Source organism: Puma concolor, chromosome A1 (assembly GCF_028749965.1).
Source record: "Puma concolor isolate L17-30 chromosome A1, mPumCon1.1.hap2, whole genome shotgun sequence".
NCBI classification, from domain to species: Eukaryota; Metazoa; Chordata; class Mammalia; order Carnivora; family Felidae; genus Puma; species Puma concolor.
In genome coordinates, this window is record NC_141667.1 from 163,219,508 (window position 1) to 163,244,720 (window position 25,213).

Sequence of the window (25,213 nt, forward strand, 5' to 3'; positions counted from 1 at the left end):
TTAGAACATGGCTAAGTTTACTCTGTGAAGGACCCTAGGGACCAAGAAGTCTGACTCTAAAGAGAGATGGCAGTCACTAAGTGCCCTTTGTGAGGGAAAGGTGTGTTGTTTTGGCAAGTTAGAACAGGACAAAGATCAAGGAGTGAGATCAGTGAAGTTGGAAACCAGTTCTACAAACTAGTCAGTGATCAGGAATAAAGAACAAAAAGGAGTCAGGACAGTCCCTGGCATGTCACAAGCATTCAACAGAAGACCTACCTACTGTGAAATCATTTCAGGGCAGTGGTGGTGAAGGATGCAAAAGAAATCGGACTGGAAAAAGAATCAGTTTCCAAAGTATCTATTTCAGTACACGAGGAAGAGAACTCCCCTATTTTTTTGAGCTTTGGTTATCTATTATCTATCAAGGGCTGAAAAAAGAGAATGAGAAGTATTTCAAGGCTAACTTCTAGCTTTTCCTACAGAAAAACAAATATTTTGGGGAAAGTGTGGTTTGCTGCGTAATATTTCTAATTTTTGATTGACAGCCAATTTTTTTGGAAGTGCTCCTAAGAGTAAATTACTCCTGAGCAAATTACTCAAAGGTTTGTTGTGGGGCTTCAATGGTCACTAGCATGCTCTACACTCGGGTCTGAACACTTGTAGGTATTCAAAAAATGTCTTTCCCTCCCTTGTCCTTAACAAGGTAACTGGTCTCTTCTCTGAACAGACCCAACTGTTGATGACTTTTAGCATGCAACAGAATGTAAAACAAGAGTTGGAGAGTGAAATGGGAATGTGAAAACTTTTTTTTGGAGAATAAGAACTGAGGAATCTCAAAACTACTTCCTCTTGGGATTCAGGTTGGCAGTCTTTCAGGGAAATCTACAGGAGATCCTATCTCCCCCTACATCTGTTCATGAAGGGTGGTCTTGAATAGGTGAACTCTTCATCTCCACCGGCAGACAGCCATTTAGGTTTGTGACATTTTGTATTGTATTGTAATTGTAATACATTTCCTATTATCCAACTGGTTCTGACACTACTGAAGCATGTGAGTTTCTTGTCAGGGAAAGCAAGCTACAGACTCTTGAAGACTGAATGAGCATCAGGCAATTTTTAATCATCTTCAACCATCAACTCAATAGTAATGGGAGAAAAATAAAAGACCAGAATTTTGTGAAAAGGCACTTATGAAATCTGAACACAACAGGACTGTGAACAGTTAAAATTTATTCATTCCCAGATTCATTTAACTCATCAAATGCTTTGGGGCCTATTCATTCACCAGCAGCTCATATACAGAAAACATTTACTATTAAATTAAATGTCTGTGGGAGAATAATATGAAAAAAGAGAATATAAATCTAACTTACACTTATCATCCACACCATTACTACAATAAAAATTCATTAATTTCCGCACAAATTCAGAAATTTTATTTAACCATTAAGGAAACCTTAATGTTCTACCATATAATTTAGGCTAATAGAAAATTGGGGGGGGGGGGAGACTAAATACAAACTATCTTAAGACATTAATCAAACTTTTAATGTTATCAATTTATTGCATATGTCAGTACAGAAAAATAGAAAGTATATTCTAAAAGAAATCTATTGTAAATGAAAAACCCAATGTAAATGTTTGCTTGCTATGGCTAGTACACTGTCTGTGTACTGTAACATTCAAATTTGTTATAAAATTGTATTACTGCTTCAAATAAAATATGGCAAATAACAAAAATATGATTTACATCGTGAGACTGGGTTAACTTCTCTTATCCTGAATGTACCTAGATGTGTTGAAAACACATTTTCAGTATTCACTGTACTGACAGAAATTGTTATAAATTATATGAAACAACACACACTCATCCCTGTTACATATGTATATATGGCACTTTTTGTAAAAAGTGTCTCTTATACATAGTCCTATTTTTAAACTACAATTTTAAGATACAAAATATAAATGGAGGTATATTTGCACCATTTGGCAAAAACGTGTTGACTATAATTAGGATGAATGCATTTATTTTGCTATACAAATGAATATATTATGTCTGATTAGCTAAGATGATTGCATATATGGTAATATAAATAAACAGAAGTGCTTTTCATTTTCTACCCTATTGATTTAAAAAATAGATGTCTGTGCTCTGTCATTTCCAACTTTACCTGAGTGATATGAAAATACACAAACTTAAGTGGATAATCCAAAAGCATTGTAACTAGTATTTTTCACAGTTTTTTTTCTTCATAATTGTTGTCAAACTTAATAGGAAACATGGAGGGGAGTGGTCACTGGAGGAGTTCAATACATCTCAATCATGACCTAATTTTAAAAGTGACTTCTGTGACATCCTTTAAAAAGTTTACCCTATTTTTTCCTAACCTTAAGGAAGAAAGGGACTCAACAATGAAATTTCTCTTAAACTGAGATTGGGAGATAATTTATATAAAATTGAATATGGCCTTCATTCCGTATTGGACCAAACAAACCTATTCCCACCTCAAACCAAATCTTACAAAAATAAGAAATGAATATAAATGCATCGGGTGGTATGAATTCTCAATGAGAACCACAATGCAACTGACACATCACCAAAGCTGGAACTTGGGTGATTACCAAGTGTCTACAGCTCATCATGAAAAAAAAAAAAAAATCAGTTTAAGCTGCCCTGTAACAAAATTGAAAATACCATTTTGATAAAAATGCCAATTTTACAGTCAAGGTATTTGCAATGTCAGGTGCTCTAGTCACTTTCTTGGTTAGAGGCGACATGCATTCGAACGTTTTGTTCTGCACAGTTAGGCAGCCTTTTCGCCCAACCTTATCGGTTAGTCATTTTGTCATTTCCTGGATCGACACTGAAGAACCACGTCACGTATCCCTTTCCAGCCATTTCTCTTCATTTAGCACCTTTTATGCATCACAAACTATTTCTCCCCATATTCTACAATCTCCTTTTGAGTGTCCTTTTTGCCATCCCCCACTCGCCCCGCCCCAATAATCCCTTTTAAAATATCGGAACTTTCTCTAAATGAATTGTATCTTGACAGATTTAAAATCATTCTAGGATTTCCAAGTTTACAGTAGCTTAAAAACTTAAAATTCATTCATAAACTCTTATTACAGCTGCTCTTGCAAAATGAGCCAGAAATTAATACACGAGGTGGACACACTTCTATTCCCACTAAAACCTGGGTCCCAATGAAGGAGTGACTCATGAAGAATTCACATTTTATTAAGACCAACTGCTTTGGCCACAAAATTAGACATGTTGTGAAAAAACGATGTCACAGGCTTCATGGACCTCTGACCACAAGAGTTTGTTTTCTGCCCTCTTCCCATCTAAGGAAATCTCAGATACAGAAGCCAGGAAAGAAAGATGTCCTACCACCCTAAACACAGTCCCTTCCCTCTGCTGCAGGAACAAATGCCCCTTAATCCGAAGAGAATGAAGGTGGGGGTGAATACACGAGTACTGTGCAACTTTTGAAAGCCTGGCTTTAGAGGGGGGAAAAAATTTGTTTATAAACCTTAAAAAAAAAAAAAAAGCAGCATAAGAACAAAACACTGATGAAGAAAAAGCTTTTATACTTCATCAGCATAATACTCATTACAACTAAAGTGGATAAACCCCTTCACAAATACTATGCTAAATGGTTACAGGGAAACATACAAAGGTACTCCAAACCTTAAAGATGATACAAGCTAAGGTGCACCAAGTAAGCTCATGTCTAAGTACACTACGATTGTTGTATTAACTTTTTTCTTTTGAATACACTACTATTTAGGAGAGTCATTCTACATCGCAATGACCAATAAGATGAAAAGTATCCTTTAATTGTGGTGAATTTATACATAAAAATACGCCTTCCATGATATGCATTACCAACTTTTTTTTTAAAGCATGACTTTTAAACAACAATTTATAGAAAAACAGGAAATCATACTTGCTAGAATTTTTTTCTAAATACTGACATAAAGTAAATAAGAATGTTATTTGGCAAAAGTATCTCTAGCCCTATCTCCATGGAAAGATTCTAAAATTAAGGTCAAGAATATTGACCCATGATTTCTCTGCTCTAGCCGCTTGCACAAAGCCAATAAATATAGCTAAATATTCAAAATATTCTATGTTAAAGCTGACATAATGTACAGAGCTCAATTACATCTAATTTTTGAGGACAGCCTGAAACAACGTAGCACAATTATACCCCATAGCTTATATTTTTTAAGGTATGTTCTGCAAGTTTTACGGGGCTCTTTTTTTTTTCTTACTCTTCTCTAAGTCTAAATACTACTTCTCACTTCTAGCCACGCAATTGTTAAATGTGGTAATAGGTTCTGTAAGAAAAACTTCTTGAGTTCCTTCATTCCCACACTCCTATGTGGAGGAGAAAAAGAAAGAAAACTTCCTGAAACTGTCTTTTAATGCTCTATATAAGAACAACTGAAACATTAAACCAAAGAACAGGTTTTTTGCTTTTGATTTTGTAACTTTTATTTTCAGAAAGTCCAATAAATGATATCTTGGCTGTTGTGGGCTAGATATATCTAGATACTGGACTTAAAACTCAAGTGTGGGAATTTCTGTAAAATAGTCTGTACAATCATGTAATGATAAGCCTCGCCAATTTATTTCTTAAACAAGTTCTAATTGTCATTATGATCGCTATTAGTGGTTGAGCTGTAGACTTACAAAATCGACAGAAGCTAAAATTCTCTTTGCCACCAAAATTACAAATGTTAAAAAGTTCAAATGTGCACATCAAAGCTGCAGTAAAATTCTAAATTTCTATTTTTACATGCTATGATCCAGACTGTACCTAACAAAACACGGTACATTTATATTGGAAAATGGGGTCCCATTTACTTGTAAGAAAAAGCTGGATCTCAGCATTCACCAGAGCAAAATGCAATGGCAGCCGGCACACAGGCCTCGATTTCACTTCTCGCCGAAAACAAAATAGAGTTTACATCAAAATAGATATAACCCAGGTTACCGTATACGTCGGTCAATGACCAGTGCTATTTACAGTAAAAACGATGCATTGCATAATTCAAGGACTAAAATACCATCATGCATTTCATTTTAACTTTTAAGGTGAAGAATGCAGTTACAGAACTAAGTTTGCTTGCCATGATTGTCCCGGTACTTACTAAAGGAATAATACTCAAAGGTTTCTCGTTGGCAGATCTCCTTCCACACCCAGCCACGGATCCAAGTGCCACGCGAAGCACACCATTTTGGCAACAAGAAACTTTTGAATACAATATGCTATTATACTGGCATATTAAACGAAAGATACGGATACATGACCACATTGAAAGGTATGATGAAAACTATGAAATAATCCCAAGAATTACAGTTCTTCACATGTCAAAAACTATTTGGATCGTCTCAAAGGAGCACTGAAGTCCTTTCAGGGTTTAATGTCACTCTTCAGACAAGTACAGACATAACACACTTGTAGAAAGGAACATTCTTTATCGTTCCGCGCAAATTAAAATACAGTGCGTTAATCAAACAGAAGAGCATCATATAATCGTGACGTTGGGTGAGGTCTGTGCCATGTCTTCGGGAGAACGGCTTTTTATTGCTTCTCGGATGAAGTGTTCCAGGGCAGTAAAGTAGCCCTGGCACTGCCACGTATCATTATGAGTCCCGTCGGGAAAAATGGCTAATCTCTTAGTCCGAGACGGGGACAGCTCATAGAGTTGCTTCATCATTACTGGTGGAATTAACTGGTCGGAGAGCCCAGAGATGAAAAGAGAAGGCATTCTGCACTGAGCGATTTTTCTGTAGGATAAGAATTTGTTTTTGTAGCACCATAAAGGAAGGTAACGCATTGGGAAGAATGAAAATAAAGTGCTGGCCATATGCGGTATGCTTAAAAATGTGTTCTCCACCATAATGGCCGAAATCCGATGTGAATTTTCGGAAGCCAGATGGATAGCCACCGCTCCTCCCAAGGAACGGCCAAAAAGAAAAATTTTTGTTTTGTCAAGGTCAGGTCTAGTCATCACGTAATCTAGCACAGCTTCAGAATCCAGGTAGAGTCCCTCTTCACTCGCTTCTCCTTCGCTTTTTCCGTATCCTCGATAATCAACAAGCAAAAGATTAACTTTGAGGTTAACCAACATAAGCAATGCATTTGGTAACCTGTGACCTATGTTGCCTGCATTCCCATGAAAATAAATTATAGTCGGGGAATAGGGCGAATTGTCTCCAGTGTATCTTATCAAAATAAGGTTCAGACGCACTCCATCTTTGGTTCTGATGAAAATGTTTTCATGTGGAATACCAGTGGGCATGGGAACATAAAGGCGTGAAGAAGATGGCTGCTCTGGAAAATAAAGCAATACATCCTGGAATTTATACAGAATACCTGCTATTGACACGAATATTAACAAAAGTAAGATAATGCCTCCATACAGATGAAAAGTCACTATTAAAGGTAAAAGAGAAATACGGCAAAGGGCCCAAGACCACGAAGCCAAAGCTATTAGCCATCTTTCAACAAAGTTCCACAGCATCCAGGATTTTTCCATTGTAGCTCTCCGTAAGTGTCCTAAAGAGAGAGAGAGAAAGAGAGAGAGAGAGAGAATCAGTAATTCAACTTACATTATTTTAAAAGTTAAATCCATGTGACAGTAAATCACGGCACTAAGAGAACCCTTGGAAGGCTACATCATTCCATCCACCGTTGTTCAAATTCCCCTGTTTCTTCTGGTCTCAACAGTCTCCTTTCTGCTTCCACTGCTAGGATTACAAAATACAAATATTCATCAAAATATATACATTTTTCTAAAAAAGTGCTTAATTACTGTCAGGGACTTTCATTAATGCATCCTCCTTGATTTGACACAAAAATCAGCTAATGCCCTGTTCCCAAATTTTTATGAGGCAACGGAGGCTCAGGGGCGTAAGTCAATGGCTGTGCTCCCAGCTCCTCAGGACGAAGAGCCCAAAGGCCAACGAGCATGATCCCGAAGCTCCTGGTGTGCCCATCAGTGGGCTAGGTAGGTTGAGAGAATTTCTTTTTTGTATTGAGGCATAAATGACATACATTTTATTGTTTTCAAGTGTACAACATAAGGATCTTTGTCTATATTGAGAAATGATCACGGTATGCTAGTTAACGTCTGTCACCAAACATGGCTGCAAAATTCTTTTTCTTGTGATGAGAACTTCTATGATCCACTCTCTTAGCAACTTCCAAGTATGCAATATGGTATTTAAAAAAAAATTTTTTTTAATCTTTATTTTTGAGAGACAGAGAAGGAGCAGGGGAGGGGCAGAGAAAGAGGGAGACACAGAATCTGAAGCAGGCTCCAGGCTCCGAGCTGTCAGCACAGAGCCTGACGTGGGGCCTGAACCCACGAACCGCAAGATCGTGACCTGAGCCGAAGTTGGACGCTCAACCGAGCCCCCCCAGCACCCCATGAGTATGCACTACAGTATTAATGATAGCGGCCAAGCTGTACCTAATGTCCCCAAATGATTCATGTTATAACGGGAAGTTTGTACATTTTGATCCCCTTCACCCATTTCCTCCATCCCTGCCTCTGGCATCCAGCCACCTGTTCTCTGTTATCTGTAAACTTGGGGTTTAGGTGTTTTTCTTTCTCTTTCTTTCATTCTTTCTTTCTTTCTTGTTCCACACATAAATGAAATAATACAGATTTGTCTTTCTCTGACTTATCTCACTTAGCATAATGCTCTCAAGTCCATCTGTTTTGTGGCAAACGGCAAGATTTCATTCTTCTTTATGGCTTGGTAATATTTCATTGTGTGTACATGTCATATTTTCTTCATCCATTCATCCATCAATGGATACTTAGGTTGTTTCCATATCTTGGCTATTGTAAATAATGTTGCAATGAACATGGGTGTCCATATAGCGTCCTGAGTCAGCGGTTTTGTTTTCTTTGGATAAACAGCCAGAAGCAGAATTGCTGGATCATATGGTAGTTGTATTTTTAATTTTTTGAGGAACCCTCCATACTATTTTTCCTTGGCTGCACCAATTTACATTCCCACCAACAGTGCCCGAGGGTTTCCTTTTCTCCACATCCTCGCCAATATTTATTTCTTGTCATTTTGATAATACCCATTCTGACAGGTGTGAGGTAACATCTCACTGTGGTTTTTCATTTGTATTTCCCTGATCAGTGATGCTGAACATCTTTTCAGGTACTTGTTGGCCATCTGTATGTCTTCTCTGGAAAAACTTCTATTTAGATCTTCTATTTCATAATCATATTGTTTTGTTGCTGAGTTGTGTGAGTTCTTTATATACTTTAGATACTAATCCCTTATCAGATATATGCTTTGCAAATATATTCTCCCCTTCAGTCATTTCATTTTGTTGATTTCCCTTGCTGTATAGAAGCTTTTTAAGTCTGATGTAGTCCCACCTAGTTATTTCGCTTTTGTTGTCTCTGCTTTTGGTGTCACAGATCCAAAAATCATTGCCAAGACAACGTCAAGGAGCTCACTACTTTGTTTTCCTCTAGGAGTTTTATGGTTTCAGATCTTAACGTCTTTAATCCATTTTAAGTTAATTTTTGTGTATGTTGTAAAGTAGTGCCCTAGTTTCATTCTTCTGCATGTGGATATCCAGTTTTCCCAGCACCATTTGCCCCAATTGTATATTCTTGGCTTCTCTGTTGTAAATTAATTGACCATCTATGTGTAGGTGTATTTCTGGACTCTATTTTGCACCACTGATCACTGTGTCTGTCTTTATGCCAATACCACACTGTTTTGACATAGCTTTGTAATATAGTTAGAAATGAGGGAGTATGCCTCCAGCTTTGTTTTTCTTTCTCAAGATTGCTTTGGCTAGTTGGGATCTTTTGTGGTTCCATACACAAATTGTAAGATCACTGTTCTATTTCTGTAAAAATTGCCATTGTAATTTCGGTAGTGATTGCACTGTACCTGTACACCGTTTTGGGTAATATGGACATAATAACAATTCTTATCCATGAAAACAGAATTATCTTTCCATTTATTTGTGTTTTCTTCAATTTCTTTCCTATTTGTCTTATAGTTTTCAGGGTAGAGGTCTTCCCCTTCCCTGACTAAACTTATTCCTAGGTATTCTATTTTTTTATGGAGTTATAAACAAAACCATTTTCTTTAATTTCTCTTTCTGATAATTATTAGTATAAAGAAACAACAGATTTTCGTATATTGATTTTGTATCCTACAACTTCACTGAGCTAGGCAGGTTGAAGGCAAATTTTATTAAAGAGATAGTTAATATATTCTAATTAGTCAAGATCAATCTGATACAACTTATTGTCAATTTTCTTTTTCACATTATAAATTGTACCTAAACAAACTAAGAATAAAATATTTTCTTCTTTACCTGCAGGATTTCCCAGTTAAACAATAATTTATTTAAATTAACTACTAGTTTCCAGCATTGCATTATTTTTTAGAAAGAGTTCAATAATTTCTTTCACACTGGATTAAAAAGAAATTTCAGACTGCTAGTATCATGAAATAAGCACAATCTTTTATACAGCCCTTACTACAATTTCCCATCATGAGTCAATCCAGATTAGTATGACGTATTAGAAAGGCCATAAACACCTGGGGGAGAAGTGTGAAACGAAGACAGAGCAATTCTATTTGAGAACCAGAGAAAAATGAAGAAAATGACTTACTGGAGAAAAATGTTTTTAAAGATTTCTGAAAATTATAATTGATAAAAGAAAATACAGAAGAAAAGCACTTTAAGTCAATATCTTTTGGTTATCAAATAAAAAACTTTATGCATACTGTCTTAAAAAAAGCAAAAAAAGTGAGGTACATTGTAAGCTTTCTTATGTAGCAGTCATCTATTTATACGTTTGCCGAGTTTTAAAAAATATTAAATCCTCTTTTACTTGCAAACAAAACTACCATAAAGAAGTTATTCCTAAATTTCATAGATAATTGCTAATGACTGATTTTTAAAATTTTAAAAATTTTATTTTTAAAAAATAAAATAGTATTTTAAAAAATAATATAATTTATTTTAAAAAATAAAAATTTATTTTTATTAGCTGTATTCCATAAGCTAACAAACTTGACACTTTTGTTCACTGAATTAAACACTGAAAAAAAAAATCATAAAACCAAGTTAAATTCGATTGGCCATAAAGGCGAGTTAGATGATGTAACAGATTTGACATTTCACCACTACCCCACCAACCATACCTTACTTACTAGCTCGCTGAACATACACTTTCAAATTTGAATTCTTACTCAAATGACTCTCTCTGAACATAAACCAACAGCACAGCATTTTCCTGAAGTTTCTCTGTGGTCAACACTGCCACCCAGCTGTAGCAAGTTTTATTACATGAACACCATGGTAAGCTAGAGAACAGCAGATACAGAAAGTCAAACAAAAAATTCAAGCTTAAAAGCACCCAAGCACTGGGTGTCACGACCTGGTTAAAAACCAGAACTGCGAGGGGCTGCTTCAGAGCAGCCAAATAAGCCAATATTCCAGATCGCTCATCAACCAATGCCTCTCATAATAATAGCCTCTCTGACGGCTATTTATCGACAGCTTAGATCACACAGGGCTACGCCACATCCCTTCAACGCAGTGCGCGAGTCTCAACAACATATCTGGCCCACTTAAACTTTTCATCTCATGTTTACTTACTTTTATTTATTTTTTTTAAGTACAAATGATTGTCAAGGATTTTCATGTGTACCAAGCGCTGTACTGGAGAAAGGTGAAAACACATCATTGTTAACTTTATACATCAAAATAAAAAAATTCTGTGTAATGATTAGGATTAACAAGGTCTGGGATATAAAATACCAACATACTAGAGTACCGCACTATTTAGAAAATAAGATACCACTTAAGGTATGTCTTCAGTGAACAATTTTACTGTCTTTTTCATAGTTAAAGCCAATCATTTGTGACAGTGGTATCAGAGAGAGGAGTAACTGAAACACCATTCATTTGGTGATTTAGTAGGAAAAAACACATGGCTAAAATTCCATGACCCTAAAATTCTGCTCTACCATATAGCTGTTGAACAATCTTGTGTTTATCACTTATTTCCAGTCTGAATTCCCTTTTCAGTGGAATAATTTTTTAAATGCCTACATATAAGGCTGGTCAGCATTACCAAATGAAACTAATTTGAAAAGCATTTACAGATACTATAGACATATGAACTTTATTTGCCTTTGTGACTAGTGTTTCTAGCTACACCACTATGTTCCTTTTTTTTTTTTTTAATTTTTTTTTTTTTTCAACATTTATTTATCTTTGGGACAGAGAGAGACAGAGCATGAACGGGGGAGGGGCAGAGAGAGAGAGGGAGGGAGACACAGAATCAGAAACAGGCTCCAGGCTCTGAGCCATCAGGCCAGAGCCCGACGCGGGGCTCGAACTCGCGGACCGCGAGATCGTGACCTGGCTGAAGTCGGACGCTTAACCGACTGCGCCACCCAGGTGCCCCACTATGTTCTTAACCATGTTCTGCTCAAATTAACATCAACATCACAATGTGCCAAGCAAATCTAGAAATTTGATAAGGGTTCCTATATCGTGGATAATCAGGAGTTGACTCAGTTTTCAAATCAAACAAAATTGTTACCAAAACTACTTGAACATTTCACATATACATATATATCAAACATACAGAAAAAAGAGTTACAATTTTCAATTATTCAAACTTGGAAAAATTATCTTTTTCAAAGTAGCCTCTTTAATTTCTAATTTCAACATATAATATTGAATTTAAATCTATAAAGCCAAGAACCGTTTTTCTCTTTTTCACTACTGTTATCTCTACTGGGTAGGACACCACTTTACATATATTCCAAACTAAAATGTTTTTTAAATGAATAAATAATGTATGTACATTATTAGCCTTCTAAGAAAACATAACTGTATTCTGAGTACTGGGCACATATATTTGAGACTGGACATTAGAAAAATGGCATATGTGAGTCCACTTTTGGTTAGAAATAACAAGAATTAAACACGGTTTTCCAGAAAGCATTCCTGAAAAGGCACCTTAACTAAAGCTCTTTGTGATAAACAAAGGCAATTTTATAATCTTAAATGGTGGAAGCCAGAATAAATGTCAACCCATTTGGAGGAATCTCAAATGGAAATCAATTCTAAGGACAGGTTAATAAAAACTGCTCTCAAGTACACACTTGAGAGTGTGCTGTCCCCTTTTTAATACGCTTTGGCATATTTATTGGTGGTTTAGACAGAGACCTCTACTCACAGACCGCCTTACTCTTACCTGACCCAATTTGATAGTAATTTCTGCTCCCCAGTCTGTGTCACACCTCTGTGCTCTTAAGGGAACTGGAACAAGCAAGCCTCGAATAGGAAGGATGTTTTTATTTTATTTTTAAAAAAATTTTTTTAATGTTTATTTATTTTTGACAGAGACAGAGACAGAATGTGAGTGGGTTAGGGGCAGAGAGAGAGGGAGACACAGAAAGAAGCAGAAGCAGGCTCCAGGCTCCAAGCTGTCAGCAGAGAACCCAACGCGGGGCTCGAACTCACGAGCTGTGAGATCATGACCCGAGCCGAAATCGGACGCTCAACCGACTGAGCCACCCAGGCGCCCCAGGAAGGATGTTTTTATTTACTAAATTTGTTGAAACCATCAGCAGAACACAGTTACTGGAGTCACCTGCTGGCACGTAAAAACAATTTCATATAGACCCAGATGTTACGAAAGTCCCTGCCAACGCGCAGTACCTCTGAAACGGTACACCGCATGGATCCTACAGCTAGTGGTATGTAAGTCTGCCATCTATTTTGCCAATAAATTCGTGTAGGTAAAGGGTTAACAAAACCTTTTCTCTAGCATGAAAAAAATGACCTCTGGTTAACCTTCTAGCACTGTTTCCCTGGAAACCTGATAAAGGTGGGATAGCAGCCGTTTCTAAGCAACATTGTGCGTGGTAAACTTGACCCCTCATGGTGAGCTAAATGTGGATTAAGCAGGCCCTGAGTAGGGCGACACATGTCCAAGGGGAAGGATAAAGAGGGGCTTCCGGCAGCGGGGATCTGACCCGTAACTGGCGTGTCCTCTGCCGAGTCGGACGCAGTGTGCACGTGCTATTACAAAAGATACTACTTCCCGAGGAGCAAGAAGTAGCCAAGTCGGGGTGGCATCTGCTCCCACCCACATGTCCCCTCCCTCTCCACGGCCTGAGCTATTATTATCTGGGGACAACACACCTGATGCTGACGTGCTGGGTTTTCTATCCCATGTCCTTCAACAGAGGGGACAGAAGTGGTGCCAGGTATGGTCTATCAGGTCTCCAGAGCGCGGATATCCAGCCGCCGGTCACGGACAATACGCAAGGCAACTGGCTACACCCGAGAGTGCGTTTTACGGGGCAAACGTTTATGAAATGTGCTTCCAGAAGACATCGATTTATTTGCCGGCTTCTTTTGCGTGCTCAAATGCGTCACGTTAGTATCATAAACAATCCACAGAAATGGTGAGTTAAATACGTTCAAAGTTAAACCAAAGTTGACACTAACTAGAAAGGTGCCTCGAGGTAAAAGGCATTCATTAGACCTGAAGACGGCAGAAACTCGGCCAACCGACAGACACCCTGTCATCTTCCAGGCCTCTCCGTCATTATCATGTTTTCACCTCATGCCTACATCTTGAATATGTGACTTATTCCCAACCCTCAGTTCTGCTCTTGCCACTTTATCACACCAGGCCTCGCATGTCAAATGTCTCTACAGCCCGTCTACCTGTGGCTTAAACCACCCCAGTAACTACTCACTGAGAATGTGATGCGCAAGCTCCCACCACGATCTCTCACAAAAAGTGCACCTCACCTGCTAACAAATCCAGCAGATTCTCTCAATCTACACCGCAGCCCCAAAACCCTAAGCAGCACCGAACGCGGACTCTCCCTCAGCTTCCGGTAACTCAAATTCCAGAGTTGCTCCCTCTGACCCACCCCAAACAGAAGCATTTCCCAAGGTCCTGTCCATCTACCTCCTTTCCCTCAGCAATTTCATTCTTTTTCATGCCTCCGAGTATCACACTCGTGTATAAATCATTCTGATTCTCTATGTTTACTCCACCTACAATCTTGGTTTATCTGTTCCTTGAATACCTGATATTTCACTGACACCTCAAACTGCTCTACAACTAACCACAACCTTCTCCACCTCACATTTTCCATGCTTTACATTACTTACAAACAAACAAAAAAAGCATGATGTATAAACAAATACTTTTTCGGGGCGCCTGGGTGGCGCAGTCGGTTAAGCGTCCGACTTCAGCCAGGTCACGATCTCGCGGTCCGTGAGTTCGAGCCCCGCGTCGGGCTCTGGGCTGATGGCTCGGAGCCTGGAGCCTGTTTCCGATTCTGTGTCTCCCTCTCTCTCTGCCCCTCCCCCGTTCATGCTCTGTCTCTCTCTGTCCCAAAAATAAATAAACGTTGAAAAAAAAAAAAATTAAAAAAAAAAAAAACAAATACTTTTTCAAAAACCACAGGTAAAATTCTGGGGCTCAATGTATAATAATATATTAAACTAAAATTTAATTAATGTGTTATAATTTCAAAAATAAGCATATTATCATAACATGCACAGGTCTTGACTCTGAATGAAAAACAATCAACCTAAAAAATAATTTTGTGCTTTTTATTTAGACCAAGTGATTAGAGGTATCATAGTGATATTAGTAAGCACGTCTCAAGAAATAATTTATTGAGGGGCGCCTGGCTGGCTCAGGTTAAGCATCTGATTTCGGCTCAGGTCATGATCTCGTGGTTCTTGAGTTCGAGCCCCACGTCGGCCTCTGTGCTGACAGCTCGGAGCCTGGAGCCTGCTTCGGACACTGTGTCTCCCTCTCTCTCTGCCCCTCCCCTGCTCGTGCTCTGTCTCTCAAAAATAAATATAAATAAAATAATCTATTGAAAACATGACTAATTTTTATTATGATTTTATTATGACAAAGTAGAAATAATTAGGATAGTTTTCCTTTCAGAAGAATAGTTTTGAAGCATCAGCAACATCTTGATGTACTATATAAGCACTTTAATCCTATGAATACAACTTACAGGTCTGGTGACGATCATCTTGAGAATTTTATGGTCCTGATTAACTTGTTTTATTCAGCTTAGTGCTCCATATGCTTCAGGTATTTAAGTATTAGACCATTATAAGTATACAATAACCAATTTAAGACTAAAAAATAAAAACAATTTGAAGATGCAAATGTGTCAGAACCACCAGGTTGGCTAGTGTGAGCAGAGTGCTAACTCAGCAGGGTTAGTGAGGGCGTGCTCCTCTGATCTCCATGAATTACCTCGTGCGTTCCCTCATATGTATGTCCTTGGAGAAACGCAAATGCTCCCATTCCGAGGAAAAATATTTAAATAAAAGAGATCAGTACGGAAGTCATGTCCATCCTCAATGACACGAGTCCTTAGGACACTACCGCCAAGCCCGGGGGATTTCTCAAACCCAGCCGGGCCACTGAAGCACCCATACTTGGTTTCCCAGCCTCATCAGATTCCAGTGTGTCCTACCACACTATTTACAGATTAAAGACAATGCCACACACATATGCGGACCCTACCGGGTGAATAATAGTGTTTAGGCACTACAGACTATTTAAAAATTGTAAATGTACAGCCCCTGTTCTCAAGTGGCTCGTGATCTACTCAAGAAACAGACATGGGCATACGTAACAGTGTGTGTCTAACATAAGTTCATTTCAGTATAGAAGAGACAAAGAAAATCAAAGATCACAACTGTCCTTAAACACACCAACAGAAAAATAAAACCACAACTATGTGTCCTTTACAACATAATTTTTAGTAATCCCTGCGTTTCATCATGTTCAATTACTTACAGAAAACAAGTGGAAATGTACACAAATTCTTAAAACACAGGACAAAGCATAACTCCAGGATTAAGAATTTCTCTTACTTGCCATCAAAGAACTGTCTATGCCACTTATTTTTACTCAGCACAATTACTGACAGGAACTGGAAGTATTTAAGCATAACTAAGTAAACACCTGGCAACCCCAGTGTAGAGGAAATCAGAGCAGTTGAAATGGATGATCTTTGAGGTCCCTCTTAAACCTGAGATCTTTCTATGCCAATGCAGACTCCCAGGGGTCACCAAGACCCTTTACAGGTGTCTTCAAGATCAATATTACAGTTATACCGTATTTGCCTATACTCTATTTGGCTTTTCACTGTTGGGCATTCGCATTTATGGTACAAAACCAATGACAGGCAGCAAGAATCAAGGCAGAGGCACCAAGACTTAAGAATCATATTCTTTATCCCCACGGATTCCAGGAAGGGGAGAGAAGTCATTTTTACATAAGAATGTCACTGAGAAAGCCGCAAAAATTATTAATGTAATTATATGTCAACGAGTGAATATACATCTTTAATATTTTGTGACAAAATGGGAAGGATTATATCTCAACCAGTGAGTACACATCTTTAATATTCTGTGTGACAAAATGCGGAGGACACAAACAACACCAGCGCTGAATGCTGAAATTCTGAGCTGTGAGCTGACCCAGCTGCTTTTCTAGGTGACAACATTTTTACTGAAACAGCCACCTGATAAAGTATGGTCATTCAGAGTTAGATGTCTAGTAGACATTTTATGAAAAATGAATGTGAAGTGGCCAATAGCATCCCATGACTTCGGAGACTCTTCTGATGGCATCGTGGTGGTGACGATATTAGCAAACGTGACTTTTGACAACCTACGAAATGACTCAACATTTGGAAGAATCTGCCCAACACAGAAAACTAGTATTTTCCAAGTCACCAATGAATGATGTCCCATGATCCAGCATGGATAAAAATTCATTATAACATAAGCTTCTGGATGTCAATGTGACAAAGACGAAAAGTTCTTTGATACAGGCTTCGGATTCTACAGTGTGACTACCGTCTGTTGAATACTGCAGTTATCAAAGAACAGCCACGATACTCCTCCCTTGACAACTGCAGGGTTATGTGAGCCCAATTTTCTTCAGAGTTTACCTAAAACCACCTACCTTAGGAGAATGAACGCAGAAGGATGATAATAATCTGCCAGCCTCCATTTAAGCAGACATTAAAGATATTTACAGAAACGTAAAACAATGCCACACTCCTCATTAATTGTTTTGCAAAGACAGCGGTTTTGGATAAAAAAAAATTGTGGGGGCGCCTGGGTGGCTTGGTCGGTTAAGCATCCGACTTCGGCTCAGGTCACGATCTCATGGTCCGTGAGTTCGAGCCCCGCATCGGGCTCTGTGCTGACAGCTCAGAGCCTAGAGCCTGGAGCCTGCTTCGGATTCTGTGTCTCCCTCTGTCTCTGACCCTCCCCTGCTCATGCTCTGTCTCTCTCTGTCTCAAAAATAAATAAACGTTAAAAAAAAAAATTAAAAAAAAATTGTGAATATGTAATGATTTTTTTACTGCCACTTTAAAATGACGTTATATATTTTATAAACTCCTAGCTTTAATTTCTAACACAATAAATCTGAGTATAGTACACATGTCAAAAACATTTTGGCATCCTTGACAATTTTTTAAAATGTAAAGGGGTTCTGAGACCAGAAAGTTTAAAAACCACTGTTCCATAGTGCCTAACCCTAGAACCTTACTGCCTTTCCCTCCGCAGATGTGTCACCCTCACATTAAGAATAATGTACTACGGGGAGAGGAGGACGGCGGCACTTGTCTTGGCCCAGGAACACAACCAGGTAGCCACCAAATCACCCGAAATACGCTGGAAATCGACCCGAGGACTGACAGAAGAAACTCGATGACAAAATGGAGAGAAGAGGCCACACTGAAGCCTCCTACAGCCGGCACCCCCAGTACTAGAACACTAAAGTGAGGCGAGTGGACTTCCTGGTCGTGTTCCTGATCTTAGGGGAAAAGCATTCCGTTTTCCACCACTGAGTACAATGTTGCTTTGGGATTTTTATATACATGGCCTTCATTATATTGAGGTGTATTCCCTCTATACCCACTCTGTTGAGAGTTTTTGTCATGAAATGATGTTCAATTATTTCAAATCTTTTTTAAAATACATTTTTAAATGTTTACTTATTTTTGAGAGGGGGAATAGGGGGAGGGGCATAAAGAGAGGGAGACACAGAATCCGAAACAGGCCCCAGCCTCTGAGCTGTCAGCACAGAGTCCGACGCCGGGCTCGAACCCATGAACCGTGAGATCATGACCTGGGCTAAAGTTAGACACTCAACCGACTGAGCCACCCGGGCGCCCCTCAAATGATTTTTCCGAATGTCAAAATGACCATATGATTTGTCCTACAATTTGTTAATGTGTTGTATCATGCTGAGAATACTGAAATGTTTTTGCACCCTCAGAATAAATCCCTGAAACTAGTGTAGCACTGTATGTTACTATGCTGGAATTAAAATTAAAAAATAAATAACATAACATAACACAAAAACAAAACAAAACAAAACAAAATAAAATAAAAACAGTACTCCCCCACCTCCAAAAGAATGATGTACTCTTTTAATTTAAATATTCTGTGCATTGTAATATGCTGTTACAGCTTGCTAGATTCTGGAAGATAAATACCTTTAACAAAAACACCTAACAGTCTTCAGGTTCCCAAGGATCACAAACGTAAGACAAACGACAAGCTTTGGAGAGAGAACTTTCAGCTCAGGCACAAGTTCTGTGTCACCTGGGTGAGGCTTTTACCCAATGAACCCTGCTTCACACATTCTCAAATCACTAAGTCCACATTTAAATATGGGGACCCTGAATAATGGGTCTTCCTGTCTATCACTTTTTACCTTGGGTATCAGTTTCCTTATCTGTCGAACCAAACTGTTAAACTGAATAATCCCTAGGGTCTCACAAATTCATTTTACAGGTGACAGAGAAAAATGAAAGGCAGAACTGGAAAATAAGCATTAGATTACAAAATACATGGTCTTTACTGACTAGTAGAGGTTGGAGGGCCCAGCTGACTTTAAGGAGTAATTGAAAAGTAAGTGAGAGAGGTTAAGTATGCACCAAGATTAAAAATGAGTGTCCGGGCACCTGGGTGGCTCAGCTGGTTAAGTGAGGTTTGGCTCAGGTCAGGATCTCACAGTCCTTGAGTTCAAGCCCTGCGCCAGGCTCTGTGCTGACAGCTCAGAGCTGGAACCTGTTTCAGATTCTGTGTCTCTTGCTGTCTCTGCCCCTCCTCCACTTTGCTCACACTCTCTCAAAAATAAATAAACATTAAAAAAATTTTTTTAAATGAGTCTCTAGAAAACTCAGATGCACAGAGATACAGTGATTTTATATTTCAACTGAGGTTTGTAAGATATTTTATTCATCATACATTTCAGTCTCCTTCCCAGACCACTACTATCAAAGAAACATATTTTTAAAGAGCACACACTTAAAATTATAGAAAATAAGTTTGGCTACACAACCTTCACATAAAACAACAGACCCGGCCTGTTTTAGGAGTATTACTGGGCAGAGACAAAGAAAAGCCAGGACTATATAAGGAACTATCATGAGTTGCTATGAACACTGCAATGCTTTGCTTTTGCTTTGTTAATGGAACTCGGGTCATTCTCTCTAGTGAAAGTAAAGTACACGATGGCAAACACTAAAGATTAATTTCAAGTCCAGAGTAACAACCACCATCAACTTCCTCCCTGCCAAAAAATATTATTGCTTGCCCACTGAAGCTGGTAATCTATTATCAACTCCTTATCCAAAATTTAAAGAGGAGAACAACTTAAATATATCAAGAACTAAAACTCAAACTATAGGGACACATTGTTTTTTAACTTTTCATTTTGAAGTAATTACAGATGCAAAAGAAAATGCAAGAACAGTAAAGAGAGGTCCCATGTACACATCCCCCAGTTTTCCTCCATAGCAACACCTCCCATCACTGGAGAACAGCATCAACACGGGAAGCTGACATCCATACAGGTTCTAGGTCATTCTATCACATGCAGATTTGTGTCACTGCCTCAGCAATCAGGAATTGACATCACAGGGGTACCTGGCTGGCCCAGTCACTGGAGCCTGTGACTCTTGATCTTGGGGTAGCAAGTTCAAGCCCCACGTTGGGGGTAGAGATTAAGTGAAGAAATAAATCTTAAAAAAAAGAATGAGCACTGTCATAATCATTGAATAGCTGAATATCCTGCCAGGCACACAGCACGCTCTCTGCCTCTCTTCACTAGTAAGAGCGAAAGGAGACACGATTAACTGTGACAGGGCAACAGGTACAAACTGGGACTGTTCTGGGCACAGCCAGATATATGGTCACCCTAATATTTCCTCATGTAACGCCTTGAACTTTTCAAGGTAGGTACCAGCCACCCCCACATACAGATGTGCCCAGGGTCATGTGGCTGTGGCGGGGGGGGGGGGGGGGGGAGATGCGCAGAGCTGGCACCCAGGCGGTCTGGCTGGGGACCCGGACCACCACTGTTGAAAGGAACCATCACTACCCCATGGATCACCTCTTTTCTGGTTAGGCATGGCAACTGGGTTCTAAAGAGAGAAGGGACTGTCTTGTCCAGTGTGCTCACCGACCTGGACTGGGGTTGTGGTGCCAGAGCCCGCACCCTGGGCATGGCGTGGCATGGTATGGCATGGTGTGACATGCTGGGTGGTCAGCGTGAGCCGGGAGCGGCGGTGCTGAGGGGCTCGGCCAAAGGGAACTTAGTTCTGTCGGGGGGCTGGGAGCCTGGGGGGAGGTGGAGTGGGCGGAAGAAGCCCCTGACAGCAGGTGGCCCCTGAGGTAGCCAGCTGGTAGTGAGTGGGCAGGCGGTGGCAGAGGGGCCCCTGGGGGCTGGGGGACTGGGGGGCAGTGGGGGTTGTGGTGGGAAGGAAAGAGTGAGAGGCCGCTGGGACCATCTGGGTCCAGGCCTTGGTTGAAAGTAATGGATCGGAAGCAGCTAGCCTTGAAAAACACCTTGAAGGGGGCCATGGAGTCAGGCAGAAACCCGAGACAGAGGTACAGGGATGCACACATGGCCCACCTCATCCCTTCCTGGGCCTGAGTTCTGGGGCAGTCTGGAGCAAGGAACGCCCTCAGACACCACCCCCTCCAGTGCCATTGGACTGGGCCTGGCAGGTCACATCAGTACCATGCAGGGAAGGGGGCTCTGATTTGAGCCCCTCTCACATCACATGCCTGATACTTCTCATGTGTGGTTGCCTTTTTTTTTTTTAATTAATTAATTTTTTGACTTACCTCCAAGTTAGTTAGCATATAGTGCAATAATGATTTCAGGAGTAGATTCCAGTGATTCATCCCCTACGTATAACACCCAGTGCTCATCCCAACAAGTGTCCTCTCTAATGCCCCTCGCCCATTTAGCCATCTCTCCACCCACAACCCCTCCAGCAACCCTGTTTGTCCTCTGTATTTAAGAGTCTCTTATGTTTTGTCCCCCTCCCTGTTTTTATATTATTTTTACTTCCCTTCCCTTATGTTCATCTGTTTTGCATCTTAAATTCCTCCTATGAGTGAAGTCATACATTTGTCTTTCTCTGACTAATTGAATACATTTTTTGCTTATTGCCTCAATAACTAGCAGAGTATGTAAGTTATTCTTTTAATCACACTTAAAATTATACTTTAATAAAGGCTGGAATTCTCACACAAAAAAGTAAATGCCAATTATTCTATTTTTTTAACTGCAAAAGTTTACATTGCATTAGACTTACTGATTCTGCCGACAGAAGAAAGGTCTTTGAAACAATGGTTACCTAGATGTGACACACGAATTCCCCCCAAACTAAAGGTTAACCAATTATAAATGCAACTAAGAAACTCCTAATTCATCAATGTACTATCATTTTTAAAGACCCTTGAGTCCATCTCAGATTGATAATTTCGGGAATAGTTTTAAGAATAAAAACTGATCATACATTGAAAAACCTACTACAAGTGACAGAACAGCATGGAGGTTCACAAGAAGACTGTAAAAAGTAGAAAGCAAATTCTAACAGCTGCTAACAGCTGTACAACAGGGTAAGAATGAGTATCCCGCGGCACTATTAAGGACTCTAAGGGAATTCAGTTTCCAATCACATTTCAAGTAATGAAGAATGCAGATTCAGCCCTTCCTGCATCGATATATCCCCTTCTCTGCTAAGCGCTGGAAAGTGAAGAAACCATGCCAGCTGCACAGCTGAAATGGAAACACAAAAAGCTATCAGAGTGTCGGGAGACACCACAGAATGAATTATCTATTTCCCTAACGGTTACCCACACGTCATCAATAATGAAGAAGTGTGTATTAATAGCCCCAGGGGACAAATGAAGCGCCAACTGCCTATGAAAATGGTGGACAGCAGACTAGTTCAGGGACTGAACTCTGCTTGGGCAGGTATCTCAAACACACCAGGTGGCGACACAGAGCATTTTTGTGCCTTCCCCTTTTACTGGAAGCAAGGAAGGGGTGGCAGATAGAGTCAGCTGACAGAACAAAGAGGACAGCTCACTGCCACTGGAAGCCAATCACAATCTGTTCTGAGATTACAAATATCTGTAAGAAAGAAAATCATTTAAAAAAAATCCACAAAGGCTAAAAATGCAAATAATGATGTTAGAATTAAGACTGATAATGAGGGGCGCCTGGGTGGCTCAGTAGGTTAAGCGTCTGACTTTGGCTCAGGTCACGATCTCACCGTTTGTGAGTTCGAGCCCCGCGTTGGGCTCTGGGCCGACAGCTCAGAGCCTGGAGCCTGTTTCAGATTCTCTGTCTCCCTCCCTTTGTTCCCCTTCCCTGCTCGTGCTCTGTTTCTCTCTCTCTCTCTCAAAAATAAATAAACACTAAAAAAAGAAAAAAGATAATGAAATTTAGTATGTTTCCAACTTATGAAGTGGTACTGTTCTAGACACTTTACTATAAACCAGATGGATGGAACTGAAAAGTCATTTTCTTATAACAACACTGTTACAGAAAAGGTAAGACCCTAGGCTAACTCATTAATGCATATAGTGCATGCCCTGGAAATAGTACACCTTTGCAATTTTAGTAGAATGCACTGCTGAAGGAGTTAAGACCTATAAGAAACATTAACATAAACTATAATAACTTATTATGAAAGGTATCATTTGAGGGGCAAAAATCTTAATTAGAAGAATTAGGAAAACTAACACCTTTTTTGGTCAACATCCAAGAAGCATATATAAGGGCCCCAGGCATCCCTGAGGTGATGAAACAAGGTTCGGAAAGATTTTAGAATCTGAGTAATAATTGAGTTCTAAATTAGTGGGAAACAGAAAAATAGGAAAAGAATCCCATGAGATGAGTAACAAGAGAGAGAGCACCCTAGAAAAACGCCAGGCTGGACAGCTTCCTGAACGTATCACTGAGTGATCTTGTTAACCCAGCACAATCTGGTTTGTAAATCCTGTCACTCAGAGGGCAAGGGGCCAGAAGCGGGCCCGCGAAGGCATGTGGTGCGCCTGGGTCTGGACACACAGCCGTCCCTAAGCAGGTTCACAGTCATCATTTCCAATCAGCTACCAATGGGAGGCAGCCAGCGTGGGGCAGTGGAAAGAGACAGGTTTCCTGGCCTGGTCTGCTAATAGCTAGGTGGCGTTTGCCAACTCACTTAGCTTCTCTGAATATATACTTCCTCACGTCTAAAAGGGAGACGAAACATGTAACAGAAAAACTGCTGGCATCAAATGTCATACGTAGTGTGTTAATGCAGCCACTTCTAGAAGACGAAATTTAAATATTCTAACATCCACTAGAGCAGGGTGAATGAAAGTAAGCACAACTACAAGTTCTGCTAGACTTGGATTAAATAATGGATGAGACTCACTGGAGAATACCGGAGGATGTGCACACAGGAAATAAATAGGGCAATGCGTTACCTTTCTGTCAAAACCCAGTTCAGGTAGCAGCTCCTTCAGAAAGCCTTTCCTGGACCTCTACTCCCCCCTACCAACCATTCCACATCCTGCAGTTCGTACAAATTTATGTGGTGACGCTTACTACTGTAGAATAATTAATTCACCTGTTTTACACAGACTGGGAGCTCCTCGATGACCGTGACTTCATCTATTCGATTCTCTATTTTCGGTAGTCAGTGCCTGGCACATAGTAGGTCAACAATTAACTGAATTGAGCAGTCTATGTTTTAGGTGGCATAATTATGAGATTCCATTACATGCATGGCAGCAAATTATCGTTTACTCAAATAAAATGCAACTTCTTGGTAAAAGACATGTGATTAATCTAAGTATGGACACAGATAAGTATTCACCCGGGCCAAAGAAACCAGGACAGGATCAATATAAATCAAACATCAAAACTGGAAGCCTCTTGTGCCTTAATGTTCAGTTACTATGACCTAGTGAACCTGTGTAAAACAGCCGAATAAAAGATTTGTTTTCGGTTATGATGCCCCGGGGAGTATCACCAGCATCGCATTTTGCAGAAAGCAAACGCTGACAAAAACCGACGGCAAAGTCGACTTCAATTGCGTGGGGTGCACTCGCGCCGTTTCTTAGACACCCCAAACTTGGTGCCATGCAATCCGCAGGTCTACACCTGTCGGTGGCGGGGAGCGGCCGGATCTCTGCGGGCCCTCTCTGACCGCGCAGCTGGGGGAGTTCGGTGTCACTTTCGCCAGGAGCGTGGGAGGGCGCGGGCCGCGAGGGGCGAGCTCTAAGTACCGGTCTGTGCGCGCTCCTGGCCAGACCGCCGACAGGCTTCGGAGACGCGCTCCGCGTCCAGCCCCGCACGGCAGCGCCGGGCGCTCGGTAACCGGCGCGCCCGCTCCCGCGACGGGCCGCGGGGCTGCGGAGCGGATCCCGCTCCCCCGGGGAGGAGGTTCGGGTCCCGGGCGCCCGCGAGGCCCCGCCGGCCGCCCCCCGCGTCCCTCCCAGGCGGGAGCGCACCCGGCGGCTCGGCGGCCGCGCACCGTACTTACTTAGACCTGCTCGCAGGCTGCGCAGTGGGCCGCGGACACGGAACCCGTTGCCGCGCGGCAGCGTCCCCCCGCGCCGCTTCCGTCGCTCCTCATCGTCCTCCTCCAGCCGAGGGGCCGCCGCCGTCGCCACGGTCTAGCCCGGAGCTCTTGCGGCGCCGCTCGCGGCTCCTCCACTTCCGGCCCACGCTCGGTGTCGCCGGCAAATGTCCCCGCCGGCTCCCACATCACCTGCTCCCCTCTCCGCCTTCCTCCTCCTAGTGGGAACCCGGCCCG

At 40.7% G+C, this 25,213-nt stretch overlaps 1 protein-coding gene across 1 annotated transcript; it reads right to left on the reverse strand.

Annotated features, from left to right (window-relative positions):
* Positions 1-1,192: 1,192 nt before the first annotated feature.
* On the reverse strand, positions 1,193-25,212 carry ABHD13 (abhydrolase domain containing 13). The gene is made up of 2 exons (XM_025924535.2): positions 24,941-25,212; positions 1,193-6,557 (listed from the first exon to the last, which is right to left on the reverse strand). The coding sequence occupies exon 2, from the start codon at positions 6,535-6,537 to the stop codon at positions 5,524-5,526; it is 1,014 nt and encodes a 337-aa protein (XP_025780320.1). The 5' UTR covers positions 6,538-6,557; positions 24,941-25,212; the 3' UTR covers positions 1,193-5,523.
* Position 25,213: the final 1 nt, after the last annotated feature.

What these genes read in the sequence shown, in the direction of transcription:
- ABHD13 (XM_025924535.2), bottom strand. Translation starts at nt 6,537, where the DNA reads ATGGAAAAATCCTGGATGCTGTGGAACTTTGTTGAAAGATGGCTAATA.